Source organism: Terrapene carolina, unplaced genomic scaffold, assembly GCF_002925995.2.
Source record: "Terrapene carolina triunguis isolate 2854851 unplaced genomic scaffold, T_m_triunguis-2.0 Scaffold386, whole genome shotgun sequence".
Taxonomy (NCBI): Eukaryota; Metazoa; Chordata; order Testudines; family Emydidae; genus Terrapene; species Terrapene triunguis.
In genome coordinates, this window is record NW_020664737.1 from 372,869 (window position 1) to 399,853 (window position 26,985).

The following is a 26,985-nucleotide window of genomic DNA, read 5'->3' on the forward strand; positions in this document are numbered from 1 at the left end:
AATTGGAAAAGATGGGGATCAAAATGAAAATTGAAAGGTGGATAAGGAACTGGTTAAAGGGGAGACTACAACGGGTTGTACTGAAAGGTGAACTGTCAGGCTGGAGGGAGGTTACCTAGTGGAGTTCCTCAGGGATCGGTTTTGGGACCAATCTTATTTAATCTTTTTATTACTGACCTTGGCACAAAAAGTGGGAATGTGCTAATAAAGTTTGCGGATGACACGAAGCTGGGCAGTATTGCCAATACAGAGAAGGACCGGGATATCATACAGGAAGATCTGGATGACCTTGTAAACTGGAGTAATAGTAATAGGATGAAATTTAATAGTGAAAAGTGCAAGGTCCTGCATTTAGGGATTAATAACAAGAATTATTGTTACAAGCTGGGGACGCATCAGTTGGAAGTAACAGAGGAGGAGGAGGACCTCGGAGTATTTGTTGATCACAGGATGACTATGAGCCGCCAATGTGATATGGCTGTGAAAAAAGCTAATGCGGTCTTGGGATGCCTCAGGCGAGGTATTTCCAGTAGAGATAAGGAGGTGTTAGTACCAGTATACAAAGCACTGGTGAGACCTCATCTGGAATACTGTGTGCAGTTCTGGTCTCCCATGTTTAAGAAGGATGAATTCAAACTGGAACAGGTACAGAGAAGGGCTACTAGGATGATCCGAGGAATGGAAAACCTGTCTTATAAAAGGAGACTCAAAGAGCTTGGCTTGTTTAGCCTAACCAAAAGAAGGCTGAGGGGAGAAATGATTGCTCTCTATAAATACATCAGAGGAATAAATACCAGGGAGGGAGCGGAATTATTTAAGCTCAGTACCAATGTGGACCCAAGAACAAATGGATATAAACTGACCATCAGGAAGTTTAGACTTGAAATTAGACGAAGGTTTCTAACCATCAGAGGAGCGAAGTTCTGGAACAGCCTTCCAAGGGGAGTAGTGGGGGCACAAGACATATCTGGCTTCAAGACTAAGCTTGATAAGTTTATGGAGGGGATGGTATAATGGGATAACCTAATTTTGGCAATTAATTCGTCTTTGACTACTAGCAGTAAATATGCCCGATGGCTTGTGATGCGATGTTAGCTGGGGTGGGATCTGAGTTACTATAGAGAATTCTTTCCTGGGTGTCTGGCTGGTGAGTCTTGCCCACATGCTTAGGGTTTAGCTGATCGCCATATTTGGGGTCAGGAAGGCATTTTCCTCCAGGGCAGATTGGCAGAGGCCCTGGGTTTTTTTTGCCTTCCTCCGCAGCGTGGGGCATGGGTTATTTGCTGGAAGATTCTCTGCATCTTGAAGTCTTTAAACCATGATTTGAGGACTTCAATGGCTCAGACACAGGTTTGATATAGGAGTGGGTGGGTGAGATTCTGTGGCCTGCATTGTGCAGGAAGTCAGACTAGATGATCATGACAGTCCTTTCTGACCTTAAAGTCTATGATTCTATGATAGCATAAAAAGATGCAATATCTCCTTTTGTAACCACAGTGTTTTTGAAGTATATAACATATTACCTGTTGCTTTTTAAGCCACAAGGTTGTTCTTACAGGGATATTGGCGGGGAGGGGTGAAGAAGCACAGGGACTAGAGGGGTGGGGTAGTGGCCATGGGGGAAGCAAGAGCCCTGTGGGGAGGGAGTAGGGGAGAAGCCAGCAAATAGGGACCTGGTGAGGATGGAGAGGAATGGTGTTTGGTGGTGGTGGAAGCAGGGGTCTGGAGGGATGTTAGAGGGGTGTGGAGCAGGAATCTGGGGTGGGGGGAAGTAGTAGGGGTGTGGGATGGTAATGACTGGGGAAATAGGGACCCAGAGGCGATTGGGGGCATGGGGAATGGCGGTGGCAAAAGAAACAGGGATGCAAGGGGGAGAAGTAGGTAGACAGGGGTGAAAGCAGGCAGCTGGAGTTGGGGGCATTGGAGATGGGATGGGGAAAGGAGGGACCTGGAGTTTATGTGGGGAGGAAGGGACTGTTTATAACAAACCCTGGGTTTTTCAGTTCCGTTTTCCAGTGGAAAAGCATTGTGCTGGAAAATTTTCAACCAGCTTTCTTAGTGACAATTATAGGATCTACCTAGTGTGCTAGATGCTTATGACAGACAGTGACCCAGGGAAGCTTGATAAAGAGATTGTCTCTAGTAAATTTGAGAGTTAAGAGGTAACCCTTCGGAAGAGGACATCTGGGATGTTATTCTTCAGGATTATTACCTGTGTCAGGTGAGGGTATTGGATAGCAGGGATAAGGAGGTCAGTTTAAGAAAATGGTGCAAATAGTCAGAATTTAAATGTATAGGACCCTGAGGTAGATTTTGAGGTAGTCCTGATCTATACTGAGTAGAGGAATTGCACTTGTCCCAAAAGCAGGGCCGGCTCCAGGCACCAGCTTAACAAGCAGGTGCTTGGGGTGGCCAAGGGAGAGGGGCGGCACCTGCGGCAATTCGGGGGCGGCAGGTCCCTCATTCCCTCTAGGAGCGAAGGACCTGCCGCTGAACTGCCGCCGCCGATTGCAGCTTTTTATTTTATTTTTTTCCAATTGCCGCCGCCGAGCGGGGCTTTTTTTTTTTTTTTTTGCTTGGGGCGGCAGAAATGCTGGAGCCGGCCCTGCCCAAAAGGAGGCTGATCAAATTAGCAGTTGTGTTCTGCAGCACCAAGCAAAAACAGGAGTTGGAGTATGTGGAATCTCTGATACAGTCACTCAAGGAGCAGGCAAGGAGAGAACGAGGAGAGCTCTGCAGCTTGGAGCCCCAGGAGGATAGTGTGTGTGTGAAGCTGGAGGGGAGTGAGCTACTGTGCAGTAGCCTAGATGGGAATTGATGACCCAGCTGAGTACGTGTGTGTCCCCCTTCTCAAGTGCTCTCATTCCAGCTGAACATCACCACTTAAAAGCTTGCTGCCAAATGAGTAGGGCCCTACCAAATTCACGGTCCATTTTGGTCAATTTCACGGTCATAGGATTTTAAAAATCATAAATTTCATGATTTCAGATATTTAAATCTGAAATTTCACGATGTTGTAACTGTCAGGTCCTGACCCAAAAGAGGGTAGTGGGGGGGTCGCAAGGTTATTGTAGGGGGGTTGTGGTATTGGCACCCTTACGTCTGCGCTGTTGCTGGCGACGGCACGGCCTTCAGAGCTGGGCGTCCAGAGAGTGGCAGCTGCTGGCCAGGAGCCCAGCTCTGAAGGCCGTGCCACTGCCAGCAGCAGCGCAGAAGTGAGGGTGGCCTGGAATGGTATTGCCACTCTTACTTCTGTGTGGCTGCCTTCAGAGCTGGGCCCCCAGCCAGCAGCTGCCACTCTCCAGTCGCCCATTGCCACCCTTACTTCTGCGCTTCTGCTGGCAGTGCTGCCTTCAGAGCTGGGCGCCTGGCCAGCGCCACTGCTTTCCGGCCACCCAGCTCGGAAGGCAGTGCAGAAGTAAGGGTGGCAATACCACGACCCCCCTAGTATAACCTTGCAACTCCCCCGCAATCATCTTTTGGGTCAGGACCCCCAGTTTGAGAAATGCTGGTCTCCCCTGTGAAATTTGTAGAGTATAGGGTAAAAGTGCACAAAAGACCAGATTTCACGGCCTGTGACACATTTTTCAGAGCCATGAATTTGGTAGGGCCAAAATGAAAATATCACATGGAGATGCTAGTGCATTCAGCAGCAAAGGAGTTAAAGCATAAGAGAAGCTTTAGCAGAGGCAGGTGCAAGGTATGGGCAAGTTCTGGCCACCTTCCAGGCACACCACCTCAGGGGAAATATGGGAGGAAAAAGCATGTTTACAGTCAAGAATGATCCCAAGATTTCAGACCTTCAGAGCAACATTAAGGAGAGTGATGGCAGTGTCAGAGACATGGGACAAAGAGAACTTTTTACCCAGGAGGAAGACTTCAGGCTTTGATTCATTCAGTTGTAGGAAGTTATGGTTGGAGCCAATAATTGAAACCTTCTGTCCTGTTTGTGGGTTTTGGAGAGCTGCTGGCATACTTCCAGCTGGTTAACCAATCTTTTGGAATTCAGCCTGTGCTGATTGTCCACATGTGTGCTGTGCAATTAATAAAACCCAGTGGAAAGGGGATCAAGTTACTAATATATATAAGGAGAAAGAAACTAAGAACAGACCCAGGAGAGAGAAGCAGTATTGAGTAACGGGTTAATGTACTAACTGATGGATTTTGGCAAAGGGAGGCAGGCATTTAAAGGTTCATCTACATTGCACTCTCCTTTTGGTAGCATATAGAGAACATATCCTACATGTCCCCCTAGCCTGGATATAATTAGCAGAATGTGGATGGCAAGTAGAGCAAGGACATGCCTGAGCCCTGTGGATATGTACCTAGGTATGCACCCTACCTGCCCAAGCAGTGCCTCTCCCATCTATACGGTTGTTTTTAGCAGTGTAATGTCCCGCTGCACCTCTGCTGCTGGAGTCTTTCCCCGCCAGACGGAAGGACTCCAGCAGTGGGGAAAGAGTCTGGCAGCAGGGTTCTGGAAAGGCTCCAACAACCTTAGAAATGCACATGTAACATCTCATAGTGCTATGTACTATTCTCTGCGGACCAGACAGAGTCCAGGAAGGTTATTCATATGCAAGATGTGGAGTGAATGAGCCAAAGGCTCTGTACTGTGCCCCGTACACAATGCATCTTCAAAGGTTGTTTAAAAGCTTGTATGATATTATATTGCATTTGTTTGAAAAATAGCCCATGAAGAGAAATTGGAAAGATTAGGACTGCAGTTCAAAGAGAGAGGCGAGAAAGGTACATAAAATGATGAATGGTACAGACAAGATTAACCAGGGTCTCCTATTTTGCCTTTTACAAATGCAAGAACCAGGAGAAAGTCAATGAAACTGAAAAGAAACAAGTAGTAAAATGATAATGGAAATTGTTTTGCACAACGCTTAGTTAACCTGGGGAACTCCATGCCACAAAGCATAATTGAGGACAGGAGTTTAGCAAGATTCCAAGAGAGATGAGGTATGTATACTGATAATGAGAACATCTACACCTTACGTTAGACGGGACAAAAACATGAAGGATGGATGTACATCTTAACAGTTCAGCACATAAGCCAGCCACTGACTGTGAAGGGTTAGGGACAGGTTATATAATATTTGACAGTTACAAGAACTCTGTCACCTTCTTCTGAAGCATCCGGATCAGACCATTGTCAGAGACAAGATGTCAAATTAAAAGGCCCACTGGTTTGATCTGGTATGGGAATTTCAAAGAGATATCCTCAGATCAGGAAAGGCAAGCACTCAAAACATGAGTCTCTTAATCTTTCTGACACTGCTTATTAAACTCTGTAATGTTGATGGTGAGCAAACACTCAAACATCCAGAGATAACAGTCGAACACCCCTTTTGGTAAACTGGAGCCAAGGGTGCTCAGCACACACCACAAAAAACTAAACAATCGCCACTAGATTCTAAGGGGGAAATCCGGAAACCCTGGCTGAAGTTCGTGTTGTTAAAGTAATTGCTGTAATTTAATTCTTGATTGTCCCAGTCCCCATCTCAGAGAAGCCACTACATTCCTCAACTTCTGACAGACCTCCGCTCACATCACACCAGGCCTCTATTGATCCCTTAGTTACTGTGGCCAATTCTGAGGTTTCTGGTCCTCCATGCGTGTTGCGAGCTTCTGGGTCCAATAACAACATGCATCCCCGTAAAGGCATATAAATATTTGTCCCATACATTCTTCACACATACAGGGGGGCGGGGGGGAGTGCTTGGAGCCAGTAGATTTAACCATATTCTGTACAGATTTGCATAGTACTCAAACAAGCAGCTCTCCTAAGCTGTTCTCTTCAGATTCTCCTACTGTGATAGCAGAGTGCCTAATCTTTATGAAATAAATAACAGATAATAACAAATAACAGAATGGCAACAGTGCCTGGCACCATCCCTTCCAACATACTCCACAGCAGCTGTGGTGGACAGAGAAGAATTTTGTAGGCACTAAGGGTTACATTTTCAAAAGCGCTGAAATAACTAGGTCACCTAAGTCACATTTTCAAAAGTGATTTTGGCCCATAGGAGCCTAGCTCTTTGGAGCCAAAGCCCCATTTGAAAATGGGACTCAGGTGCTTCTGGAGAGCAGAAAGTGTTACAGCTCCCACTTCCTTTGTGTATCTCCTACCAGACAGTACAGGTGAAGTCAGACTCGTTTCTTCTCTTTCGTGATTTCTCACCGATTCTTATAATTCATTTGTGGAAGGGGTTTTAAAAATCAGCTGCTGTCAAACTAATGCTCCCAAATTGCTTATCAAACTGACAGGAGTTCAGAAATAAATCAGCTCCACACCTGACTCTCAAATTACACCCACTGCAAAACATTCTTTTACCTCACTTATGAAAAAGTTTGTAGGCGCATTTAATAAGAAGAAAGAAATCTCCGCAGTTAAAGACTGCTTCACCAGGATATCAACATGTGGCTGAGTACGATTTTCTCTTAGGCTATATCTACATGGCACATCGCTGTTGGCAGTGTGTAGGCTACACGCGGCCATCAGTGGTGATTAGCCACTGGGCCAACGGAGCTGTGCCCAGGCACCCTGGCCAATTGGGGGGCCCTGGAAAATGGGCACCCCCGCGCCCTGACCCCACGCTGCCTGCCCGCCCGGCGCTCCTGCCAGGGAGTGGGGTCAGAGCGCAGGGGCTTGCCCCGCTCTGCCAGCCTGCCAGGTGCTCCTTATTCATACCTTATACATACCTCATCTCTCTTGGAATCTTGCTGAATTCTTATAATCAGTTATGCTTTGTGGCAGGGAGTTCCCCAGGTTAATTAAGCATTGTGCAAAAAAATTCTTTTATCATTTATCATACTGTTTGTTGCCTGGTTAATCGTCTCTGTACCATTCATCATTTTGTGTATCTCTTGCCTCTCCCTCTGAACTAATCCTTCCAATTTCTCTTCAGATGATATTTTTCAAATTAAAAACCTTGTATGATATTATTGTATTTAACAGCCTTTGAAGGCGCACCTTGTATTGGGCACAGCACTGAACCTTGGGCTCACTCATTCTATGTCTTGTATACAAATAACTTTCCTGGACTCAGACGGGTATACAGAGATTAGTACACAGTAGTATGAGATGTTGTGTGTGCATTTCTAAGGTTGTAGGGAAAAAACGTGTGATGTGTTATTTGAGAGATAGTGTGTGGTCCTGTGAATAAAACTGCATCCTACAGCATCCACATATGAGGCAGAGTTAAGTTGTCTAGGTATCCTTACTTTAACTCCTAGGCAAAGTTGACATCTCCTGAATTTCTAGGGCTTTTCTATGCAGCTAGCTTTCTCAAAGTCCTTCTCTACTTTTGTGAGTGATCCTCTTTAAGGTCCCAATCCTGCATCATCATGATCCACTAGCATGGGAGTAGGGGGCTAAATTAACTGATCCAAAAGCTCATTGGGAATATTTTGAATATCCAAAGCCATCCTTTGGGATTTAGTCACTGCCACTGAAGTTAGGAGGCCTTCAGCACCTTGCAGAGCGGGCCCTTTGTTAGCAGTCACCTCAGTATAGCCAACAGACCCAGTATAAGTAAAACAGAAAAATTAGGATTTTTAAGAAAAAAACTGGTACAAAAGGAGCTTTCTATAGTATTCCATCCATGGCTGTATGTGACAGAGTGGGGAATGTTCTCCACTGTGTTAAATGGAATTGAATTTAAGTAATACTGTGGTTCAGTGGTTGAGTTAAAACCAGTGGTCTGTATCGATACAAGGAGCTTTTACTCAAATTGAATCAGTTTCTGTCATAGAGCAGGCTGGAAATAATCAAACTGCTGAAAGGAACATGCTGTCAAGGTTCATGCAACCCACTAAATATGTTTATAGCAGAGGAGAGTCAACTTTATTTAAAGAGTTGTGATTTTGAAAATATAACCCAATTTTAAAATGTACATGTGGGTTGTTTTAGATGTTAAGACGTCAGCTGCCTTGCCGTGGAAGGCAGTACTGTACATTTTCAGACTCCAGAACTGCTGTTCTCAATTCTGTCCAGTTTACAGGCAAAGTGGTTTTACTGGGAAACATATTTGTATAGCATACTGTATGCTGTGTACATATTGGCACAAATCCTTAGTGATAATTTAAAACAAATAATTTTTATTCAACAGAGTTTCAACTCCTGCATTCAGCTAATGGTAGGAGAACTGTTTATCCTCGTCTATGTTAAGCTTATTAATGTGTAACATGATAAATGTGTAGAACTGATATGGAGGGGGTAAACAGCCCGAGGGAGAGAGCGGCTTTCACCAGTGCCCCTTACGGCATGCTGGGATACGTATTCATGATTAAAAGCTGCTTTTTATGAAATGCAAAAAAAGGTTGCTACTGGAAAGACTGGCTGGCTCAGAGGATAGAGCGCCTTTCATATTTGGTCAGTAGAGACCAAATTACCTTCTGCTGGCCGTTCAGTAGCCTCTCAGGGTATGTCTACACAGCAGCTGGGACTCTGGGAGCGTGCTTTCCAGTGGGGACAGACAGACACATGCTAGCTCTCCTCACGCTGGTGTGCTAAACGTCGCAGTGTGGCCATGGTGGCACGGACAGTGGCTCAGGCTTGCCTCCCGAACACACGTGCCCCCGACCCCTTGGGTGCATACTCGGGTGGTTAGGCCAAGACACCACCTGTGCTGCTGCGGCCATGCTGTTCTTTTTACTGTTGAGCTAGCGCATTTGTCTGCCCACACTGGGAGCATGCTCCCAGCTGCTGTGTAGACATACACTGAGAAATGAGTAAGTGGTTCTGTGATGGGGTGGACCAGGCCCAGAAGCCCCCTGCTAGAGGCCTCAGGGTCCTGCCCCATTCTGTCTGAGGGAGGAGCAGAAGTCCTCCAAGTGACCTAGAGTGGTTGCAGGGAAGTACCCAATCAGAGAGGCTTCAGGGAGCAGCCAGTCTGGGCCCAGGAGGGCCCTATAAAGAGGAGCTGGAGCTAGCAGAGTGCAGGCAGTGCTCCTGGCTGGCCAAATGGAATTGCAGCACAACAGATAGCTCAGTATTAGTAGGGACTAGAGTTGCCAGGCATCTGGTTTTTGACCGGAATGCCCGGTTGAAAAGGGACATTGGCAGCTCTGGTCAGCACTGCCGACTGGGCCATTAAAAGTCTGGTTGACGGTGCTGCAGGGCTAAGGCAGGCTAGTCCCTACCTGTCCTGTTTCCACACTGTGCCCTGGAAGTGGCCAGCAGGTCCGGCTCCTAGGCGGGGGGGAAGGGAGGGCTGTCAGGGGGCTCCGCACTCTGCCCCCACCCCCGAGCTGTGGCAGTGCCTGCGGGTGAGAGCAGTGCGCGGAGCTTCCTGCCCCCAGCGCCTAGGAGCCGGACCTGCTGGCCACTTCCAGGGCGCAGCGTGGAGCCAGGGCAGGCAGGGAGCCTGCCTTAGCCCCACTGCACTGCGCCCCCACCCCCCCCCCCGCTCTGAGCCCCCCCAAACCCGAAGCCCCCTCCTACACCCCAGCCACCTCATCCCCCGCCCCACCCCCAGCCAGAGCCCTCACCCCCATTCACCCTAACCTCCTGCTCCAGCCCGGAACACCCTCCCACACCCTGAACCCCTCATCCATGGCCCCACCCCAGTGTCTGCACTCCCAGCCGGAGCTCTCACCCCCTCCCACACCCCAACCCCCATCTCAACCCGCAGCCCCCTCCCCCACCCCACCCCCCCCCGCCCCACCCCCCAGCCTGGAGCCTCCCCCTGCACCCCAAACCCCTCATCCCCGACCCCACTCCAGAGCCTGCTCTCCCAGCTGGAGCCCTCACCCTTTCCCGTACCCCAACCCCCTGCCTGGAGCCCCTCCCATACCCTGAACCCCTCATTTCTGGCCCCACCCCAGAGCCCACACCCCCAGTTAGAGCCCTCTCACCCCCTCCCGCACCCCAACCCCCTGCCCCAGCCCAGTGAAAGTGAGTGAGGGTGGGAGAGAGCGAGCCACCGAGGGAGGGGGAATGTAGTGAATGGGGGGCAGGGCCTCGGGAAAGGGGCGTGGCTTCGTGGAAGGGACAGGACTAGGGTGTTAGTTTTTGTGTGATTAGAAAGTTCGCAAGCCTAGCAGGGACGGGGGAGCTAAGAAGCGCTCCTGGCTGGCTGCTGGGCCTGAGCTTAGAAGAGAGCTAAGAGCAAGCCACTGGTGAAAGCCCGAGTCCATCCGTCCATCCCCCCACCAACTTTTTTGACCCACATTGGCAGCTCAGCAGAGGCCAAACACTAAATGGACTATGGAGACTGACCTCCTCTCTTTGCCATAGAGGTAGCTGTTGCTGGTGGGAGCCGGTGCATGTTAGCAGCAGAGCAAAAATGTGGTGCTGCAGCTCATGCTGCAAACAAAGAACATGGGATTCCAGGCCTGTTGATCCAGCACTTTTCACCAGAACTAAGCTCTCTCAGGCCTGGTCTACACTGGGGGGGGGCGGGTCGATCTAAGATACGCAACTTCAGCTACGAGAATAGCGCAGCTGAAGTCGACGTATCTTAGATCGACTTAGAATCACTTACTTCGCGTCCTCGCGGCGCAGGATTGACGGCTGCCATTTCCCCGTCGACTCCGCTTCCGCCTCTCGCCGTGGTGGAGTTCCGGAGTCGACGGCAGAGCGATCAGGAATCGATTTATCACATCTAGATGATCCCCGATGCAGGACGATCCCCGATAGATTGATCACTACCCGCCAATCCGGCGGGTAGTGTAGACGTACTCTCAGAGATTCCCAGCAAAGTGACATGAAATTGGCAGATACTCATTGCTTAGAGACAATCAGCTTCAGTCCTTGGTATTTCCCCAGCACGATGAGACAGGCTGAGTCCATGGAACGCAGCTGCTCAGATTCCACTAGGAGGAGTCACCAGCATCCATTATTTCTTGTCAAATCCATTTGACATTTAATTACAATCCCTGATCTATTCCAAACTATTTATACAATAACAAAACAGTGCTACTAATGACTCCACAAAGGAAGGTGACAGGAGTAGATACCAGCATCTTCCATGGTGGTTCTTTAGAAAGGAACTCTAAGTTGCTAGTACAAGATATTAGCAGGTTCCTAGAAGAACTGTAAAGCTGAAGATGGGACTGGCAGAGGAAAGCGAGGTTTTTAACCTCCTTGGCACTGACAGACTCAAAATGCCCAAACAGCCTAAAGCTACACCACTCAATTTTCAAAGCCAGGCTCAAGGAGTTAGCATCACAGACCTCCTGACTTCCCGCACCAGAGGGACTTAATGAAACATGGAGGGAATTTTGGGAGAGCCCCCGAGTCCAAAATCCTCTCAATCCTGCCACTTTCATCCAGACTTGACTCTCATTAGAAAAACAAAAGCAAAGCTAAGCTGGCATCAATAGGTCTCTCTCCCTCTCTGTGTGTCATTTGTAGATAGAATAGTGAAATGTAGTTTAAAAGAAAAGAGTGCTAAGGTCTCTCTATTGATTTATTTTGCACCAAACCTGTCCAAGAGATTGCTAGCCACCAGCCATTGCATTCTCTGCAAACCTGAGTTACATCAAATGAAGCAACAAAACCTGGCATCATGCAGGTGAATGTATATCTCATTCTGCTGGGATTCAGAAAAACTTCCCTCGCCAGTGAAAAAATACATTTCTAGCTTACGCCAACTCCTTGTTGTGTGTGACTTTGTTTCAGATCTTTCAATATCTGTTAGAATGAGAGCGACAAGGCAGGTTGAAAGATCAATACAGAACTCCAGCATTTCAAATATTGATAAAGCTTACGCGAGTCCGGCTGCCAGACAATTTCGCTACAACCTTTCCTTTCCCATATACAAAATGCGTGTCCCTAGAATCCAGTGCTGTAAAGAAATGAAGCATGCTAATTATTAAGAGAGGAGTGATATTTTTAAAGAATATCAGACTCTTTCCAGAGTTACAGGATCCCTGCTTTAAACCTAATGCATGTTCCCCTCTAGGCCTTCTGTCTTTCTGTGATGTTTTTTTTTTGTTTTAACTTCCTGCATTCAAACATCCATTTTATTTTCCTGTAAGTAGGACACACATTTATCCACACTGAGCATGGTTTCTGCCTTAACTCTACCTATTAATAATGCAGTAGAGAATAACGCAGGCCATCCATTACTTTGATGCTCTCATCTAGCAGAAAATCAACCCAGGAAATTAGGTTTATCTGTTTTTCGTTTCACGATACGGAGTTTGTAAGTTGTCTTCCCTCCCCCCACCCATTTCCCATTTCTGGGTACTTCATCAAGATAATTTCTGTTCTGTAAAGGTGTAAAGATAAAGTATCCTGCATACGCCCCCTCCCTCCCTACTTATCGATCACATGTGCTTTAGAAGGAGAAGAAGAAGGATAGGCCAGGGGTTAGGATTCTAGCTAATGCTTTGACAAATCCATGTTCAATTCCCAGCTCTGCCACAGACTTCCTGTGTGACATTGGGCAAGTCACTTAGCCTCTCTGTGCCTCAGTTCCCCATTTGTACAATGGGGATAAGAGCCCTGCCCCACTTCACAAGAGTGTTTGAAGATAAATATATTAAGGATTGTGAGGCGCTCAGATACTACATTGATGGTGACCACATAAGTACCTACGGAAAGACTATCCCAAACCTGGCTCCACATTCCAGGCATTTTTTGCAAGATGCCAGGTCATGAATAAATGAAGACAGAGGAAAAGATATACTCCATCGTATATTTAAATGCTTACTTCCACTTTCTTTAATCTCAGGATCAGTTGTGTGCACTCATTAATGAGATTGGCTCCATACATGCATCATTTACACTTCTAGTTGAGAGTTTTGCCTCTTTGGCTTTCCATGTGTTATCATCATGTAGCCATGTTGACTGGAGCACATGTTCCCTTACATATAGTTGATGATTGGATGATCAAGGATTCAGGACATGAGGACCCATCATTGCAGTGCTCTAGCTATTAGGTTCAGCTCCAATTACTTGTCCAGCTCAACAGTTGGAATTCAGAGGAACCCTGTTAGAGATGGATAAAAGTGAAAGCTTTTCCTTGTCAGTTAATAGTCTTGGAATGAGGCTAAAACAAATCCAGCAGATATTGGTGATAACCAGGTGAAGAACTATGTTAAATCATCTGAACTGTATTTGTCTGAGATAGGGTGACCAGATCACCACAATAAAATATCGGGACACATTGGGGTGCCATCAGCCCCGCCCACAGTCCACCCCTGCTCCTCCCAAGTTCCGCCCCCTCCCTGCTCGCCCCCCCCCCCCCCCCCCGCCCCCCTCTCCCCCCCCCCCCCGCCTGCCACTCACCCCTACGGTGCTGACTTCCCCTCTGCCAGGTCGGTGCTCGCCCACCCCCCGCCTCTTCCGGCCCCTGCACTGCCTTCACCCCGCCCCCATTCCACCCCCTTCCCCCAAGTCCCCGCCTCCTCCCCTGAGCGCGCCGTGTACCCGCTCCTCCCCCCTCCCTCCTGGAAAGCGCTAAGCACCGCCCAACAGCTGTTAGGCAGCGGGAAGCACTGGAGGGCGGGAGGAGCGGGAACGCGGTGTGCTGGGGGGAAGGGGGGGAAAAGGAGGTGAGGAGGGGGGAGCTTGGCTGCAATTTTTCCTGTGGGTGCTCCAACCCTGGAGCACCCACGGGGTCAGCACCTCCCTCCCGCTCACCTCCTTACCTGAATATCGGGACAAATGGCGTCCCGATCGTACATTGATCGGGACGTGGGACAAAGGGTTAAATATCGGGACAGTCCCGATTTTATCGGGACATCTGGTCACCCTAGTCTCAGACAATACCTCGTATGGTGTAAGAGTGCCTGACCTGACATCTGGAGGGCAGTTTACAACCTCTAGCCTCCCATGATATCTCTGCTTACAGAACCTGGATGTTGGCTCTGACATCTGCGTACAAGAGAACTGTACTGTACTGTCCATGCTGTGTAGCTCTTTCAAAGGACCATAAGCTATTTCTGTTCTTAGATGCATCCTGAAATTCATATTTTGTGTAGCTCTAAGCGATGTATTCTGTGAGGGTTAGTGATTTAAGAACAAACTGCATAAGGCCAAGATGCAAACTTCCAAACTGCTCAATCCAAATCATTTGAACCATTAATCCATCCAAACTGGGGGGGGAGGAGTCACCCACAAGGATTTAATTCTACCCCTAAGATAATTGGTCTTTCCAGAAATGCAGATAACATGTCAGGGTCTTGGAGATGAGAGCAGTCTTCAGGTCTGTAGAATAAAAGTGTAAGTGCAAACAGTCAACAAAAGGGATTTTGTAACCTCCTACCATTGGGCATTAGGCAGTCTCTAATATGACATTCACACTGCTGGGTGCCATGCAGGAATAAGCAATAGATATGGAAATCCTCAGTCCCTCACAAGCACTTAGGAATGGTCACAGGCTCACGACACAGCGATCAGATCTTCAAGTAGGAGAGGGATCAGAATCCAAATTTCTTTCTTCACTACAAGCCCACATAGGAAACTCCCAGTGTTCTATATGAGAAGATAGAAAGGGAACTTTGGCAATGGAAACAATAGCCTACTATAGGAGAAGCACTTCTCGTGCCCACTGACTTGTTCCACTGCTGATGGACAAAGTCATAGCTGATCACGCTGGATTTCCAGTCTCACCAGCTCTGATTACTCGGATCCAGAGCATGTTTTTCTCACACACCTTGTCTCCTGAAATGAGGCAGATTAAATAGTTTGGTCCATAACTGGAGTGTCAAGTCATCCTAGCACCTAACAAGGAATTCACAATCATTGTTTGTTTTTGTGGATTTTTTTAAATAAGAATTAATTGGAGGACATTTGTAACAATTTGAACAATTGTATCTTTTCACCAGCTCCACCCACAATGATTTCACATTAGAATCAAATCAGTAGGCCACTTCTTGGGGATTGATCCAGCCATCACTTGGTTTTCATTCTTTAGTAGTCAGGCTCATCAAAAGCAAACTACAATACATACAAACCCTATTTAAGAGCCAGGATTCTCTGGAGGAAAGACAATTGTACTTCCTAAATATTGGAAGCCCTCTTTTGTGCTGTCTGATTTAGAGAGTTCCAGTTTCTATAACTCATTTCTTTTATGAGGGCAGAAACCTCAGCTTGTACGGTCAGTGAGCAGCAAGTTCAGTGCTGACCCACCCTCTACTAGAATATGAGGTGTGAGCAAGGGTTGGTATTTTCAAAGGGCCTAAAGGAGTTAAGCTGGGATTGGGCAGTCCCTCTGGCCCCTTTGAAAATGCCAGCCAAAGTGCCCAATTTAACTGGCCACCCATGAATCATATGGTACCCAAATCTACCCTGGGCCCCAAAGGGTGAGTGTTGGACAGTAGGTACCAGAGTTTAATACTAATACGCAACAAAAAATGGTGAGGGCTCCATACTGTCAGAGGAAAAGGAGACCAGCTAAACCTTTGACTAACAAGCTCAGGATACAGCATGTACCTACTGCAGAGCTCAGCTTGCAGAGAGCTTTCCTATTGAGGAGCTAACCTCGCTGTTCTTGATGTGCTGCCAGAAAGCCCCTGGTTTAGTGACTGCCGTTTTGTCACAGTTGGACACATGTTGACAATGCACTTGATTGCCGTATGAAAGACTCTTTAAGATCAAAGTCAATGGTAGTCCTCATCAGCTTGCTTTGCATGTTTTCTAATGTCCTTTTCAAGTAAGATCAAAGGCTTTGTGACCTAAGTAGATACAAACACATGAAAAAAATGAACATGGAAATTCTTTCCAAAGTGTTCTGAATTTTTGTCTATCAATTTTCAGTTCAATTTAATAATGCTTGTATTGGCATGATAAGCTGTCCATGTCTTGCCAGTATTTTCTCTGCTTTTCATACAACTCCCAGTAAGGCCATGCTCCACGGAGTAGATCTGAATAGCTCTCAGGAGCTCTGTCTGGAGTAGTAATGCCACTCTTGAAAGTCAAAGTCAATCCAACTGTTTGTTTCTTATTATTCAGAGACATAACTGTCAGTTCTCTGGTGTCTAAGAACCATGTCTAAGTGGATTTGTGTTTTTTTCTCAGTGTTTTTGGAGTCTGTTACTTGAAGGTCATATAAAAGCTCATTTTGTTAGAGGTGTATCAGTGATGGCAGGCAACCTTAGGGGGTTTCCACTCAAGAGCTTCAAGACAGCCATATTAACCAAACATCATCACCCCTCCCGGATCATGCAGTGCCTCAAGCTTTGGTCTGTTTTGGGGCTTTTGCAACTCTTCTGACTTTGACTTTGTACGGACAGTGATGATCACCTTCCAAGTTACAAGGTGATCTGCCAGAAGCTATTGTTTCTACTGACCACTGTTTCCAAAGGGCATAATATGTTCTACAGCCAAAGCCAGTGTAAACAGGATACTGAGGAACTGCCAATCCCTTCTACCTTCTGATAGGCACAATTAATTCTACCTCGTGCTCTATAGCACCTGCCATAGGTGCGTCTTGCTAACACTATGAATCAAAACCTTCCAGCCTAGCTGTGAGGTAGGCGAGTATTAACATTTCCATTTTACAGATGAGGAAACTGAGGCACGAAGCAGTTGTGACTTGTCTGATGTCACGCAGGAAGTAGTGCCAATGCCAGGCATAAAACTTAGCTCTACGGACTCCCAACCCATCCTTTAACCATAGACTGGTCGTCTCCTCAGCCCTGGCAGTCCTCTCACATGAGTTCACATTCCCTCCCGCACCTCTTCTCAAGAACTGGAGTCTATTGCTTTCTAGATGCATATTGTCAGCATTGTTCAAAAAGGACAGGAAGGCTGGAGGCTATGATATAGTGTAAATATACAGCCTTAGCCTGTTGATGCTGCCTTGAAAATCCCTGGGACCTTTCAAGCACTCTCAAAACTATCCCTGCAGACCATATGTCTAATAGTGTAGATCTGTGTAGGACTCTCACCCATAGGCATAGTTTGACTTCTATATTTGGGTGGGCGGGCAGCTCCAGTCAGGCCAATGCGGCTGTGTGTGGGGATGGGGGCGGCAAATTCCTCGCCTGCCCGAGGCTGGCAGTTTGCAGAGGCCTGCCCCCCACCCCCAACTACGCCCATGCTCTCTCCTTAAGAGACCACCAATCCTTGATAGGTAATTTTCTGGTTTTCCATATCCTTCAGCCTCAGGAAACGTGACAAATCATGATATGAAATTCCTAGATGTTTTTTCCTTTAAAAAAATGACAGTTTTAATTTCACCATCAAAAAACGGATACGGTGTAGTCACTGTAATTGACATCCCGCTGTTTGTTCCTGTATAACACCTTTTCTTCTGTCTTCACTCAAGCTACACTTCTGATGAAGCAGGCCTGGCCACAGACATCCTCCTCTTGTGCCACAGAGGGTACCTTTCACCTCCCAGTGGACACTGGGACTGAGAACAGAACTTACCAAGCTTCATCTGCAGCATTCAGTAAATAAATCTCTTTTCTTCTGGGGTTTTGCTTTGTTGTTTTGCTTCTGTTTAACCTCCCCCCACCCCCAGTGGTTTGGGGGCTTATGTGGGACATTTGGTCTGCTGGCAATGTGTTGGTTAACTTTGTGTCTGTTAAGACTGCTTTGGGTATTGGGTACCAAAAGAAGTAAATGATTATTAATAATACTGGGCTCGATAGCATTTACTTACGTAGTTGGGAAGAACAATTCCCTTCCACTGCAGGAATTATTGGCTGAAATTCTATAGCAGGAGGGCACATTAAGGTGATCATAATGGTCCCTTCTGGACTTAAATCCTACTAATCGCTGAATACCTTCTTGTCCTGAAGCCAAGCTAAATATCACTTCTCCCAAATAAATTTGCATCCATAAAAAATATGCCAAGGAGGAAAATATTTGCACCTACTTGTGTTAATTAAAAAGAGATAAATATGGGGTTGAGTAGGGAAGCCTCTGTTTTACCTGTATCCTTGATCACTGAGAAAAATGTAAATCATTTTCAGATATATATTAATACTTTAGTGTCTGATGCCCCTCCTCTTAAATGTGCAGAAATCTAGTACAGTAGGTTTGGCCAGATTACTGTACTTGGACTCTCTCTGGTCAAATAATGAATTCTACTTTGGTAATAAGCAACAGAACACACACAGTAATTAAGCAAAATAGTTTGTGTAGAGCGGAATCCAGGAGAAGAGAGGGTCACTTCATCTTGCATTCAAGAAGGCAACAGAAGCTGGTAATCCCCAAATAAAGATGATTTTCCAGGGATTCAAGTGAAACTCTCAGTAGGACTTTCCCATCCACGTTCCCGCTGTTAGGCTCACTAAGCCCCAGTTATCACAATACCCCAACCGATGGCTATGTATCCTTCTGTTGATAAGTTTCCTGTTTTGTTTTGTTTCAACTTGCAGGGCAACAGTTTTCCACTACACACTTCAACTACGGTCAATGTATGTATATAGTCACAAGGGTATCTTTGTTCCAGTGCAAATCCTTTAATTAACTAGGCAATTTTAAAGTTATACTGTGCATACTAAAAGCTCATGCAACTTTTGCCATTTTAAACGCAAACCATACGTGGTCCACAATCAGCCCGCAAAAGTCACTGCTCTGCCCCAAGATGGTGCCATACCTCTGAAGTGGCCACACAGCTCAGTACTGATACAGAAGGACAGCCTAAGATGAATACATCTGGTTTTTCTATTTGGTGATAACCCAACATCTGTCTGTGAAATATTATTTAGGTAGGAGCAACAGAAATCCTCAGAGATGGAAAATTCTGCCTATTTAGGATTTTTTTCTATCAGTCGAAAAATTAATATGAAAAGAATGCGTCTGCTATTCAGTGAACTACAGTACTGCAGAATCTACAACGTTGAGATTTACAGGGTACAGGGGATTTAGCCACACATCTTCCACTAATTGTAATGGAAGATGAATGACTAAGTGGCCTGTACTGCTTCTAGCAGTGTTGGTCCCAGGATATTAGAGAGAGAAGCTGGGTGAGGTAATATCTTTTATTGGACCAACTTCAGTTGGTGCCAGAGACAAGCTGTTTTGCTTACACAGAGCTCTTCTTCGAAAATCTCAACCTGCAGCCAAACACACTGAAGGATAGATAAACTTCCTCATTCATCCCAAGAAGGGGTTAATAGCTAAATCCATAGGTGGTGTAATGGAAGTGGGGGAGGCTAAGCCTCCCCAAACCTCGCAACGCCGGAGGGGGGGGCAGTGCTGGATTTGGGGCCCAAAAATCTCCCCCGCCACAACCCCGGGGCTGCAGCAGGGGCACAGAGCTTTACCGGTTTCGGGGCCACAGCGGTGAGGGGTGAGCAGGGGAAGGGGCCGCAGGGGAAGGGGCAGAATGGGGAAAGAGCCACGGGGGAAAGGGCGGAACTGGGGAATGGCTCCAAGCTCAAAGTTCCAGCCAGGGTCTCTGCTGCAGTCCTGGCTGACAGCTTGACCCGGGCCAGGGCTGAGCTCTCGGCCCCCCCTCCCCCAACCCGACTGGGACCACAGGGAGCTGAGAGCAGTGAGCAGAGGTGTGGCCTCGGCTGGAAGAGGCGGGGCAGGGGGCTAGCCTCCCCCAAGGGGGACCTTCACTTGCTGCCCCTGGTAAAATGATCACAATTAGGCTTTAAAATTAACACTGTTCTAAACACTGTTTCTAAAACTCGCACACATCTTGCGTCATTAAAACTTGATTAAAGAAGATTTTAATCCACAAACCAGTACAAATTGTTCTGCTTTAATTTTTTCCAATTAATAAATACACCAGATTTAGATTACATCTGTCTAGAGTACTGTGTCATCTATTTTTTATTTTGAAGTAACAGCTAAATTATCAGGAATCCTGAAACTCTGGCAGGTTTGAGTGATTACAGATCATAGCAGTAAAAACATGCAACACTTAGCATTTCCACTTCCTCTAAATCCACATATAAATTTAATCAGGAATGAGATCTGATGCCAACTAATCACAATCTAGTAGGTCTTTGTTAAACTGAATAAAAGAATCTAGGCCAAAAGCAGTGAGAACGCTATTGTGGAGGAGAATGGTGTTGTTGAGTAAAAAGTTTGTAAATGGATTTGCTATGTACATAAAGAATTCTACCAGCCTTTAAAATAGCAGTTCCTGCCCCTTCCACTGATATGGTAAATGTGGAGGTGAATGGAAAGGTCGTTGCTTTAATAGGGCTTTTAAATGATTACACATTTAGTAATATCACTTTAAAGCTTTTTTCAATCTCACTTCCCCACTTTTAGTTTAGTTCCCATTGCTAGGCTAACCATGACCTGGCAGCATTTGATGGGTCAATGTCTATGATTCTTAATTGCGATGCTAGATGCAGAACTAAAACATTAGCTAGATGGAAAGTGGCCCACTTTATTTTAAAAGCCAGCACTGCTGGCTCTTGGCACTTTTAAGCTGGAGGGCATTTGCTATGGAAACACAGGAGGTTCTTCCTTTAGGCTGTTAGATTGTCTGTGTGAAATGAATGGGTTGTTTCAGTCCACTTCCTAGTGGGTAAGTGACACTCCACAATTAGTGTAGTATAAGCAGCGTTGTAGCCATGTCGGTCCCAGGATATTAGAGAGACGTGGGTGAGGGTATATCTTTTATTGGAGAGCTTCTGTTGATGAGAGAGACAAGCTTTCTAGCTTACACAGAGTTCTTCTTCACATCTGGGAAACTTACTCAGGTCACGTCTACACTTAAAATCTACACTGCGCTGCTGTAGCTCTTTAATGAAGATGCTCTACGCCGACAGGAGAGAGCTGTCCTCTTAATCCACCTCCATAAGAGGCAGCAGCTATGTGGACGGGAGAAGCTCACCCATCGACGTAGAGTTGTCTACACTGGGGATTAGGTCGGTACAACTACGTCACTCAGGGATGTGGATTTTTCACACATGAGCGCAGAGGCGACGCGTGTGTGGGGAGACATGGGGTCATGTGCATCCCCAGATTTCTGCGAGTGCCGAGCTCTCCTCCTCCTGCTGCACCTCCCACCCGACATGTTTCCGGCTTGCTCAGCCCCTGTCCCTGGCAGCCGGGCCCGGCCAGGGGATGGAGGGGGCGGGATGGAGCCACTTCTCATACTGGGTGAGGATGGCCTAAGGTGGCCAGGTGCCCGTTTTCGACTGGAAAGTCCAGTTAAAAAGGGGACCTGGCAATGTCCGGTCAAATCTACTGACTGGACACCCAAAGTTCAGTTACTGTGGGCAAGGGAGGCAGGGAGGTGCTGGGTCATTACCTATTCAGCCGGGGCCACCTCCTACCTGCATCGGGCGGCTGCAGCTCCCAGCCCTCACTCTGCAGGCAAATCCCTCCTGATCTGGGCAGGAGAAGAGGGAGGGGAAAAGCAGTGAGTGACAGTGGGGAGGGGGGAAGAGGAGTGTGGAGGTGGTGGGCCTTCGGTGGAAGAGGCAGGGGAGCGGAGGTTCCGGCACTCCTGCTTGAGTGCCCGTTTTTAAAATATTATCAAGTTGACAACCCTAGGGTGGCCGCTTTGGGTTGCTGCCTCTGTGCAGTACAGCAGCTGGCTGAGGAGGTGGCGGTGGCCTGCCCCCTCCGCTCCCAACCTGGGCCTGGCTGCCAGAAAGTGGGACCAAGTGAGCCAGAGTGGTTCCGGCTCACGCTGCCCCTGTGCCCCGCAGTTGGGCCTGGGTGGGGAGTGGAGGGGGCAGGCCACCGCCACCTCCCCAGCCAGGCTCTCGCAGACACAGAGGCAGTGACCCTGAGCGGCCACTCTCAGCTCGTATGAGAAGAGGCTCCATCCTGCCCACTCCACTCCCTGCCCAGGCCCATCTGCCAGGGACAGGGGCCGAACGAGCCGAAAACATGCCGGAGGAGGAGGTGCAGCAGGAGAAGGACAGAGCCCTCCGCCCGCAGGTAACTCTGGTGGGGAGAGTGCGGCAGCCCCAGGCCAGGCTCAGGATGCGGGGGTCGCTGGAGAAGGTGCCAGGAGCAAGTTCCCTGGCCTCTGCTCAGCCCGAGTTCAGGGCATTGCCCATGCTCCTCCTCCTGCTGAGGTGTCCGTGAGGGCGCGGGATCTCCGGAGACATTGTGGTGCTGTGAGTCCCCTGCGGCCAGGCCCAGCCCAGAGGCATGAGCTCCCCACTTCTGTGGCACCAGCCCCCCAGGAGCCAGCAGGTTTGGCTGCCCTGGCCCAGGGAGGTGGGGCAGACCTGTGCCCCCCATTTACATTGTGCCCCCCGCAGTATCAGCAGGCACGAGTCGTCTGCCTGAGCAATGTAGTTATACCAATGCAGGTCTGTAGTGTAGACCTGACCTCAGAGTGTCACAATTAGCAGTTTTATTGATGGTCTCAGCAGAGACTGAGGGCCTGTCTACACTCACAGCACTGCAGTGGCACAGCTGCACCGCTGTAGCACTTAGTGAAGACGAGAGAGCTTCTCGTGCTGGTAGTGGTACTCCACCTCCTTGAAAGGTGGTAGCTATGTGAACAAGGGAAGCTCTCCCATTCACATAGCGCTCTCTACATGGGGGTTTAGATCAGTATAACTACGTCACTCAGGGGGGTGATTATACGGACATACGTTTGTAGTGTAGACCAGGGCTGAGAACTGAATGGGCCCTGCTGACTGAGGGCTGGTCTACACTGAAAAGTTACATGGGCATGGCTCCTTCTCTCCAGGCTGTGCAAAATCCACACCCGAGAGACCTAGTTAAACCAACCCAACACCCAGTGTAGACGGTGCCAGGTCAATGGAAGAATTCTTCCGTCGATCTAGGCCTAGTCTACATTAAAAGCTTAGGTTGACCCAGGGTGTGAAAAATCCACACCCCTGAATAGTGTTGTTAAGCCAACCTAACCCCTGGTGTAGACGGCACTAGCTCAATGCAAGAATCCTTCAGTCGACCTACCGCCTCTCAGGGAAGTGGATTACCTCTGCCCACAAGAGGATTCTCCCTTCGGCATAGGTAGTATCTACGTGGAAGGGGTGCAACTATGCCACTGTAGCATTTCAATTGTAGACAAGCCCCTAGCTACCACCTCTGGGGGAGGTGGATTAACTGTGCTGACGGGAGAACCCCTCCCATCACTGTAGTATGTGTCTACACTGAAATGCTCCAGCGGCACAGCTGCAGTGCTGCAGGTGTACTGCTGTAGCATTTTAAGTGTAGGCATAGCTTGAAGCTCCCCCTTCATCCCTAGAAATGGTCCCTCCAAGCCAGAGCTTTGGCACATTAGCAGGGAAAGAATGGATGAGGATTACTCTGTCATTTACAAATCATACCTGTGCATTCCCTTTCCATGCTTCCATCTTAGCTTTAAGAAGGTTTTACTCCCACATACGCACATTTCTGTAGGTCAGAGAAAAGATCATGGCTATTCTGCCATTTATTAACATGTTTGTTCCAAATTACAGGGATCAGAAAGCATTTAGAGGCTGTTTGCTAGTCCCATAAAGTGTGCTATTATCTACAAGCTGTTTTAGGGTTGTGAGGATAAGATGGAATATTAATGGAACTGAAATCTTGTCCTTTAACTGCTGTTGTGAACATCGACAGATTACATTTTCACTCTGTCAGAATTTTTTGATGTGTAATCACTTTTTAAGAGGCTCCACTTTTCCACTCTGCTGTTTTCAAACTGTGCTGCAGCTCATCAGTCTTCTGTGTTAGATTATCTATTTTTGATGTTGCACAGGCTTTATAAATATGATTTCTAATGTTCACAAAAATGAGGCATTCCAGTGAGAGTCAGACACTGCATGCAAGCACTGGGGCAGTCTTTTCACATTCACCTCTTCCGCTGCACTTCAGTCCTCATCTGCAGTACCTCCTTGCTCATCTGATTTTTCGAGTCCCCTGCACAGTTCTGTCTACCATTCTGACCTGCAAGCACTCCTCTTTATTCTAGTCCTTAGCTACACCTCAGCATAGACTAAATGTGATGCAGACCTTTGTGGTGGTTTTGTGAGATGAACACATTTCCATGGACGATATTAAGACTCTCAAACTCATTTGTGACTTAAGTCAGGTTTGTACTGAGGTGAAAGGCTAGAGCGCATAGAGACTTATTAGTCTGCCTTAAAAAAGAACTTAAAGCACAGCTGTAAGGCTTTCTAGAATTCCCCCACTAATTTACCATTAAGTACAAATGATTCAGTCAAAACTTCACACACATGACCTTCATTTTAAGTGTCTGTGTAACCCTTTAACTCTAAAGGGAGAAAATCAACATAGAATTCAGGTACCCTTACACCCTTTTTTACAGGAATCCAATAATTTCCTCTGTCCTGGCTGTTCTCTATATATCTCAGAACTTTGTTTACTTTTTTACTGCTGTTATGCACTATAAGGCAAAGAGCATTTTTACAGAAGAATTGGTATGGCAAGTGAGGGGGGTGGGCAGGATCTTGTGCTCAGCAGGGGCACTGCTATCAAAGTGAAGTTTGAGAGGAGGCGGGGGTAGAGTCTAGCCTTTCAACTGAAATGACGGAACTCTCAGCATACTTCTTTGAAGAGAGAAAATCAGGCATTGGAATCCATGCTTCCAGTGTTGGTTGAGAATGTTTTTCTTAGGCAAGTGTCATTTCTCTCCATCTGACAAATTTCCAGTCTTCAGTATGGCCAACTTCGAACATTTAAAAATGCGAGTCGGAGCCCCCAAAACCAGGATGATTTTTAAAAGAATGGGTGGGACTTTTTTATTTCCCTTCTGGTGTCTGAGCCTTTAAGGTGCTCAGCTTTTCTCTGCAACCACAAGGGATGGAAACTGACTTTTTTTAAAAAGGAAAGCTGAGATTGTCATGTGATTCCAGGAGCTAGGCATTTAAGAAAAAATCTGCCAGTCTCTGCATGTAATGTTCCAGGTGAGCCAAATAGCCTTTGCTTAAATGATGGTGCATTGCATGCTGGGATGAGTCTTTGTGGGCCACGCCTCTGTCTGAAAGATGGAGGTAACCACAAGACACACTGTTGAACTCAGTCAAACACAGCATGCCAGACACACATGGGCCACTTGTGTCCTAGAATACAGATATGGCCCCATTTTTCCTGCTTTGTCATTCTGGTGGGACAAAGCAGGCAGAAAGCTGACTTACCTGGCTGGGTTGGGGAATCCCCAGAGGTGTAAAAACTGCTTTGAGGGAGGAGGGGAGATGCAGAGTAGGTGCTGTTCTCATGGGGTTCTAGTAAAATTGAGCCCAACCCTGTTTTCATCTGTCCATGACAGAGAAGCTTCCTTCTGAAGCAGGGCAGACCCAATAAACCTCCCTGTGGAGATTTTACTCTGTTTTTCCTAACAGCTCCTCTGGATCCAGTGTTTGTCTGCACATACAAGAGATGATGCTTCTTTTAAGAAGTGTCTTTCATCCCTCAGTGATTGCAGCACTATTGGAGTAATGTTCCTGGCTCGCTCTCTCTGAAGGGCCCTGCCAGCTGTGGGAGCAATGCAGTTCAGGGTCAGGGGACAGGATTGCAGCACCCCATGCAGGGGAGTCTACACACTATGTACCCAGGTGGAACCTAGCTCCATGTGGGCTCACTGTTCCCCGGGGGTGGAGGGTGCTAGGTCAGAGCATGCACAACTACACAGATCAGTTAGCCATTGACACCTGATAGCATGATGGGCAACAGTGTTAAATTGCCATGGCAGCCTTGAGGATGCCATCCTGTTCGTGGAGCGGCTCCAGAGACCCCCGGCTGCACAAGGAGAGACGTTTCCATCCCATACTTCCACAAGACAGCCCTGTGCCAAGCCTCGTTATTCTGGCTTGCTACGTAAGACAGGATTTCCCTCTGTAAGCGGAGGGGTCAGGTTCCCTTTTCTGGACTCCAGCCGCTCACAAGGAGCAAATGGCTGTGTTTCTTAACAGCAACAGAGCAGGCTTACTGCTTTTGTCAATAGTGCAAATGGACGGCAGGGAGCAGGGCTGGTACAAAAGGTATCTGAGAAATGCCCTGTAAAATATGGTGACCTTTGTAGATACACTACCCGTTTAGTCACCATAAACAAGCCCTCAAATCCCCTATTATGATCTGTCATATGTGGGGGAATCAGCAGCTTCAGCATAGCTGGAAGTCAGCACTTTTCCATATTTGTCAGGTGCAGCTGCTTACATTTCAGGTCTTTGTTTAAAATGGGCTTCTGTTAATTGCAGACTTAAAGGGGAGAATAAGGCAATTGTGACACTGATGGGGTTCAACAGTGCTTCAGTTGCAAGATAAGGAAAACAAATTATTCAGTGTACAGTCTTGTCCTGCCAAATCTGTGCAGCTAGAAACATAAAAATAAGTTATGCAATGGATAGATGCTAATTATAACAGTGCGTCAGCTGCATAGAGCAGACAGAACTGCATACAGACTCATCAGCAAGCCAGCTGTCATTGAGAGCTGGCTCCTCCTGGCATTGAAGTCAGTAAGAGCTTTGCCTTTGACTTCAGTGGGTATGTCTACTCTGCCATTACAAACCCACAGCTGGCCCGGGCCAGCTGACTTAGGCTTGCAGGGCTCAGGCTGCGGGACTGTTTCATTGCAGCGTAGAGGTCTGGGCTCGGGCTGGAGCCCAGACTCCAGGACCCTGTGAGGTGTGAGGGTCCCAGTTCTCAGACTGCAGTCCAAGCCCAGAAGTGCAATGAAAGAGACCCGCAAGCCCAAGTCAGCCGGCACGGGCCAGCCGCGGGTTTGTAATTGCAGTGTAGACACAGACCAGTGCAAGAGGCCTTGGGCCCTTCTTGCTTATTGTTGCACACTTCACATGCTGTGTTGATAGGTGACAATAGTTGTGGCCTCCAATTTGCATTTGATTTCTAAGTGTTTTATTCCTGCATTTGAATTATGAAAGCAACAGCACCCATTTTATTATATTATAAAATGCCTTTAAAAAAACCCCACACAGCTCAATCCATGAAGTGAAATCAGCACACTATTCATGTTGGCATTGTGCATATTTCTGGCTTCAGGGTTCATCAGGAAGAGCAGTAATACTCTTGCACTTCTGTAGCACTCTTCATGCCGAGATCTCCAAGTGCGTTGCAAACATAGGGCCTGATCTTGAAGTCAGTGGGAGCTGAGGGCTTTGCATCTCTTGGGAGATGTTCAGGACCTTAATAGATTGGGTCCATCG

At 47.4% G+C, this 26,985-nt stretch overlaps 1 protein-coding gene across 1 annotated transcript in view; it reads left to right on the forward strand.

Annotated features, from left to right (window-relative positions):
- Positions 1-26,985, forward strand: part of LOC112116106 (protein FAM168A) — a 74,642-nt gene that overhangs the window by 27,474 nt on the left and 20,183 nt on the right. Inside the window, exons 2-3 of the mRNA XM_029912936.1 lie at positions 17,235-17,360; positions 18,295-18,333. Coding sequence (XP_029768796.1) covers positions 17,235-17,360; positions 18,295-18,333 — 165 coding nt within the window. The remainder of the gene's footprint in view (positions 1-17,234; positions 17,361-18,294; positions 18,334-26,985) is intronic.